General features: G+C 41.4%; 1 protein-coding gene across 2 annotated transcripts; it reads left to right on the forward strand.

Annotated features, from left to right (window-relative positions):
* The first annotated feature begins 2087 nt into the window (after positions 1-2087).
* On the forward strand, positions 2088-6610 carry Cenpw (centromere protein W). Of its 2 annotated transcripts, XM_042695672.1 has the most exons (3): positions 2103-2301; positions 5206-5319; positions 6469-6610. In XM_042695672.1, the coding sequence occupies exons 1-3, from the start codon at positions 2176-2178 to the stop codon at positions 6493-6495; spliced, it is 267 nt and encodes an 88-aa protein (XP_042551606.1). In that variant the 5' UTR covers positions 2103-2175; the 3' UTR covers positions 6496-6610. The 2 variants fall into 2 exon arrangements, with proteins under 2 accessions (XP_042551692.1, XP_042551606.1); XM_042695758.1 differs by lacking the exon at positions 6469-6610 and having other exon boundaries at positions 2088-2301; positions 5246-5323.
* The last annotated feature ends 304 nt before the right edge of the window (positions 6611-6914 follow it).

The following is a 6914-nucleotide window of genomic DNA, read 5'->3' on the forward strand; positions in this document are numbered from 1 at the left end:
CTAAAATTTTATGTTTTGATGTGATTCCTCCTATTTTATGGGTATGAACATGTTTTATTTAAGAGTTGAAGTAATTTCTTTTTGTGTATAAACATTATTTTTTTCATTTGGATTTAATATAGATTTCCCAGTAAGCTATTAACTCCTATAAACCTCATTTTAATATAGTCATAATAATGTTAATGCATGTATACAAATTTATATCTTAGACTACTTTTTGAAAATATTTCACTATGTTTAAATGTGTGTTTTCTGTTTTGCAATAATTCCTTTAGGACAGATTATGAAAAAACAATTCAAATATTTTAGCAGATATTAATAATTTAGTGTAAGTATAAATTCTAACTATATAATGTACTTGCAATTATTTCTTATGAACTCCATGTCTTTATATTAACATAAAGGAGAAAAAACATGAAATTTTCATGAATAAATTTAATTTTGTAAATTGCCCTAAGTGGCCTTTCCCTTTACAAATTAGGACAAATATGTACCATAGGAATATATGAACGGGAGTAAAGAAGGGAAACAATGATCTTTCTAGAAGCCATTCTATTCCAACCACCCCAATCCCCACAAAACCCAAAAATCCAAACAACAAAAACAAGCAAGCAAGCAAACAAACAAAAAACAAGTAAAATTCTGTCTTACTCTCCCTGATTTTGAATTTAGAACTATCTGGTCCTCAGGACACTTCCATTTTGGGTGAAGACTACTTTAGCTGTCAGAGTTCTGATAGCTTCATTGTGATTTTGACCTTTTAAAGCAAAGGAATATTACATTTGTGAAAATGATTAAACAGTGAATATATAGAACATTTAGATTATGATGATGTTTCCTAATGTTTGCTCTGACTCTTTAATAAAGGAAGGTAGACAAAATGTAGAATTTTAGAAGAAAAGTAATTCAGAAAAAAAATGGTAAGTGTATACTTATATTTAAGGACAGTATAGTATATGTAAAAATTAAAACACCTGAGTTAATTCTTCCAAATATCCACTTAAACACTTGGACCGTTTGTCTGTATACAAACAAAAGCACTATGTTCATACCAACCCTTATGTCATAGTTTTGTTAAGATTAAATTAAGTGATATATAGATTTGCTACATGTATAAATTAAAATCGTTACTTTCATACTTGCTATACCTGAAATGCTTGTAAGTACATATTTTAAAACTTGTAAATTTTCATTGTAAAAGACCTGAAAGTGCAAACAAATTTAAAGGCTCCTTTCTGCTTGCCTCTATCCAACTCCAAAACTTGTCTTGGAAGTCCAAGATCAGCTGCTATTATTATTGAGTTCAGGGAGCACCTTGTGGCACCAGTGATTTACCCAGCCTTCTAGCTGGGTCCTCACCTCCACAGGCACCATTTCCTAATCTCATCACATTTGTGACTAGGTTTCAACATAGAAATATTGGAGAACACAAACATTCAGATCTTTGCAGATACCAAGAAGGGAATTTGCTCAATTGTGGGAAACAATGTTACAGAGTTAAATGATATGTTTATGTATGATTTTGCCATGTAAGCTAAGATCATCTGGTATGGAAGGCTCTGGTTCTTAAAAAAAATCCTGATTAGCCAGACTCTTGTGGCTTATGCCTGTAATCCTAGCTTCTCAGGAGGCTGAGATCTGAGATTACTGTCCAAAGCCAGCCAGGCAGATAAGTCCATGAGATTCTTAGTTCCAATAAAATAATAATAATGATGATGATAATAAAGCCATTAGTGGTACTGCGGCTCACGTGGTAGCGCACTAGCCTTGTGCACAAAGAGGCCCAGGGACAGCGCCCCGGCTCTGAGTTCAAGCACTAGGTCTGGAAAATAAAATCCTGTTAAAAATAAAATTTATATTCATTAGACTGCATTAGCCTGGAGACCCAGCGTGGCTGTCCTGATTTGATACTACTTCTTTACAGCTTCCCATCACCAGTTGGGAACTTATTTCCAATGAGCAGTGAAAACCCCAGCAGCAGGGATTGAGGCCCGGGGACCTTGAATGAAGTCCCAGAGCGCTTGGGATCCGCCCACCGTGGGCGTTTTCTACCAATCCTCGGCTCTTCCGGGACGCGCTCGGGTGACGTCACTGCCCCGCGTCGGCGCGGGCCCTGGGCGGCGAATTCGAACCTTCGGGCCGGGAGCTCTCGGAGCCGGCCGTGTGACGGGGAGCATGCCGCCGTCGACCACGGTCTCCCGGAGGAGGCCGGTGAAGCGGAAGGCTCCCCGCGGCTTTCTCAAGGGCGTCTTTAAGCGACAGAAGCCTCACCTACGTCTGGTGTCGCGCGGCGACTTGCTGGTGAGTCGACCGGCTCCGGGCGGGAGGAGGGCGGGGCCGGCCTGAGCCTCGACCCCGGGCCGGGGCCGCGACCCCGCCTCGTGGACCCGGGCCGGGGCCTCGGCCGCGACCCCGCCTCGCGGACCCGGGCCGGGGCCTCGGCCGCGACCCCGCCTCGCGGACCCGGGCCGGGGCCTCGGCCGCGACCCCGCCTCGCGGACCTGGGCCTGGGCCTGGGCCTCGGCCGCGACCCCGCCTCGCGGACCTGGGCCTGGGCCTCGGCCGCGACCCCGCCTCGCGGACCTGGGCCGGGGCCTCGGCCGCGACCCCGCCTCGCGGACCTGGGCCGGGGCCTCGGCCGCGACCCCGCCTCGCGGACCTGGGCCGGGGCCTGGGCCTCGGCCGCGACCCCGCCTCGCGGACCTGGGCCTGGGCCTCGGCCGCGACCCTGCCTCGCGGACCTGGGCCTGGGCCTCGGCCGCGACCCCGCCTCGCGGACCTGGGCCGGGGCCTCGGCCGCGACCCCGCCTCGCGGACCTGGGCCTGGGCCTGGGCCTCGGCCGCGACCCTGCCTCGCGGACCTGGGCCTGGGCCTGGGCCGGGGCCGCACCCCGCCTCGCGGACTTCACCGTCCTAACGCCGAGCTGAGGAACCGCCGAAATTAGGCAGCTGGAGTTTAAGAATAAATGAAAAGGGGCCGGGGCTGCTGGTAACGTCAGCTGACTGCCGAGGAAATGTTTGTCCCTCTCCCCCGCTCCCCCCCCCCCCCCATACTGTTCTACCACTTGACTCACAGCCCCACTTCCCAGCTTTTTTGGGGGGCGGGGCGGGGGGAATGTTCTCAGAGACTATCCAGCCGAGGCTGGTTTCGAACCTTAAAGCCTCAGATCTCAGGGAATAGCTAGGATTACAAGTGGGAGCCACGGGCACCGGGTGGGCTTCGCTTATGGTTTCTCAATAGTAATAGAAACATCTGGCATTGCGATTTTCTGTGTTGGTAAGTGGTATGGAAGCTACACCTAAAAAAATACCCGTTTTTGAGCATTTTTCTCTTAACAACAACAACAAAAAACATTTAAATTCTTTTCTGCTTACCCTCCCTTCTCTTCTCACCGTGCTAAACACTGTCCAGTTTCCTCTTAATTTTAGCTCTTAATTTTATTAGAGAACCCGGATTGATCTCCAAAGTGCCCTCAGTTAATACTTTACCTATTCAAATAATAAAGCACATGTTCAGTTTATTGGAGTAAAGGAGCCATTAAAGCAGACACCTAGTTTTCAGAGAAATATACAGACCCACGGCTAACAAATAGTCTTGGGGAGGAAATCATTTCAATTGTTCTTCACATAGGTTGGTTTTTCTAACTTCTCTTTTGGCTGTAATTCTTGAAGTTTTTCACTGTCTTCCCATCCATTGCTACCCTGAAGTATTTCCCCTTTTTTTTCTAGAGTACTCTAGAATTGTTTGTTTTCCCACTGTTTGGTCTCTACAGCAAAAACATAACATTTTTCTCTTCTGGAATAGTAGTACTACTTCTAATAATTTGCACTCTTCTTGATGTTCTTTTCTTATTTTCTATAAGAAAAGGCAATATAGGCTCTTTTACTACTGCTCTTACTCTATGGTGGTGATAGAGGTGTTATAGGCATACTGGATTTCACATTGAACAAATATTTAGGTAGTTTGTTCTGGACTTTTGCTGGGACTTCTAAATAGAGAAAGAACTATAACTGATCAATGATCTCTAGAAAACTACTAGCCACTGTATCTGGTTTGGCAAACATTTTTCAAGTAGTCTGCTTCTCAATATCCATCCAGTTTTGCCCAAGTGCCAGATAGTCAGGTGAGCTCTGTGGTGGGAGGGGATCTGTGTGGCATGGAAGAGAAGTGGAGTTGAAATTCCAAGCAGGTGTAGTGGTAGGGTAAGGGAATTCTTTGCTCATTAGCTGTTCCTAGTTGACCTACTTGTCTTCTCTGGCTTCCATTAAGCAGTTCTCTACTGTCTCTTATATGCCATATATCCACTCTATTTCTTTGCTTAATGGTTTTCTGCTCACCACTATTAATGATTTATATATTAAGAAAATTCACAAATGACAAGAACTTGACCTTTGTACATAAAATTTTCAGTTCAGGAATTGAAGGAGTGACTCAAGTGATAGAGTGCCAGACTTGACTGGAAAAAGCCAAATGAGAGCATGAGGCTCTGAGTTCAAGCCCCAGTCTGGCACCAAAACAAAACAAAAAGCACCCTTTTATACAATAGATTGGCTAATAAAAAAAGGAAATGAAACTTAAAAATTTTAATTCATCATTCTTAAATTATATTTTTGAATGCTTAAATACTCAAATATCTGATTAAAAATATTATACCTCATGTCAGGCACAGATGGCTCATGCCTGTAATCCTTGCTTCTCAGGAGGCTCAGATCTGAGGACTGCTGTTTGAACTTAGCCTGGTTAGAAAAGTCTGTGAGAAAAAAAAAAGAAAGAAAAGTGTGAGATTATTATCTCCAATTAACCACCAAAAGCTGGAAGTAGAAAGGTGGCTTAAGTAGTAATGTACTAGCCTTGAACACAAAAGCTCAAGGACAGTGCCAAGGGGCTGAGTTCAAGCCCCAGGACCAGCAAAAAGTAAAAAGTAGGAAAAAAGGGCCTAAAATCGTCACTGATATGTTTTTATTTAGAATTTTTTTGAAATTTAAATTACATTATAAATTTATTTGGAATCAGAAGCAGGAATAGTTGGCATTTAAATTTGATATAATGTGATGCTTTAAATACTTTTCTGTGGTCTTCTATCTATTGTACAAAGCCCTTTTTTTCATGTATTGCAATGCAGTAAAGTTTAGGATCTTTAAAAACAACCTTATTTTAGAATTAGTGTTTGATATTAAGAATTCATTTTGATTTTTCTTTTAAAGGTTCATTTGAACTGTTTATTGTTTGTTCAACGATTAGCAGAAGAATCCAGGACTAATGCTTGTGAGAAAAAGTGTGGAATCATTAGCAAGGATCACATTCTGGCTGCAGCAAAGGTAAAGTCTGCATTTCTTTAGCTTTAAAAATACTACCAGGGCTATTGCCTCTGCCTGATCCAGGTACCTTAGCTTATGTTTGGCTTTTCAAGTGAATAGATTTCAGTTATGAAGTTATTTTTCCTTAAAATTAATGTTATTGCTTTACCATTGCTTAGGGAATAATTGATGTTTACCCATTCCTAATCTGAAACTTTATATAACCTTGATGTTTATCTAAAGTTTCTTTATGGACATTTTAAGTTATCCTGATTATTTTCTAGCTTTTTGTTGCAATTAAGAGAATTGTAGTAGCCAGGCACTGGTGGCTCAAGCCTGTTATAATAGCTACTTAAGAGGCTGAGATCTGACAATTGAGGTTCAAAGCCAGCCTGGGCAGGAAACTCTGAGACTCTTATCTCCAATAAACCACTCAGAAACCTGGCTCAAGTGGTTGGAGCGCTTGCCTTGAGCTGAAGAGCTGAGGGACAGTATGCAGGCCTAGAGTTCAAGCCCCACAACCGACCAAAAAAAAAAGAAAAAAGAAAAATATATATAGTAGGAAAAAATATATAAACAGAGGATTGATTTAAAAGAAAAAAATGGTTTCCTTTTCCCAACCGCCCCTTCCCCACCAAAGTTGTAAAGTTCGTTTTTTGACATAAGGTCTTGTACATCTCATTGTTGCAATGGGTCCACCTGTATCCCTATTTAAACAATTTGTTTTTTCCCTTCCCCTCCCCAAATTATACCAACATCAAATACAGTGAAAACAGGGGTTATACTATGGGAAAGGGACATACAAAGCAACAAAGAAATTTTGTTAGAAACAGTTGCCAGAGAAAAAACATTTGAGTCCTTATCTTGGGATTCATTTTCGCCTAACATCAACTTAATCTGACCGTTTCTGCTTGTCTCAGATATATACTAGTTATTGCAAATAAGGGAAACCATGGGGCCTATATCTCTTTAGGCCTGGTTTACTTCATTTAACATAATTTTTTCCAAGTTCTGAGGTCACTTATAAGGGAAAGAATTCTGATGACCCTCCAAATTGGCTTTTACAAATCAGAGACTTGTATGTTGTATACATGTTTAATTAATCTTTTGTTGAGAATTATGTTTTAATTTCTATACATATAATATGAATCTTTATTTTTCCTTTTACAGGTAATTCTAAAGAAGAGCAAAGGTTAGAAGCCAAAGAAAATGTTCTTGAATATTTTATACTTATTATTTTAGATGGTAGCAAATCATAAAAACATTTTTCATATTAGTTTATATTATGATTATTAAAATACTGGTTAGATGAGAAGTGTGTATGTGTATTTTTTTCTGGTACTGAAGCATCTGAAGTTAACTCACAGGAATATTTTACCTTTTAAAATATATGCTATCCCCTGCTGACCTCCATTTTAAGCAATGACAACTAATAACTTCTCTATCTCTATAATTAGGTCATTTTGAGAATGTCATGTAGGTGTCATAATAAGTCATGATTTTTGGGTTTTTATTTTCTCTCATCCTTGTGGTCCATTCAGGTTGTTGTACCTATCAGTAATTCCTGTTGATTTGTGAGTAGTGTTCAGTGGTTTGGCTATATCATACTCTGTGTA

The sequence above is a fragment of the Dipodomys spectabilis genome, unplaced genomic scaffold, assembly GCF_019054845.1.
Source record: "Dipodomys spectabilis isolate Male_0828 unplaced genomic scaffold, ASM1905484v1 ptg000001l, whole genome shotgun sequence".
In the NCBI taxonomy this organism is placed as follows: domain Eukaryota; kingdom Metazoa; phylum Chordata; class Mammalia; order Rodentia; family Heteromyidae; genus Dipodomys; species Dipodomys spectabilis.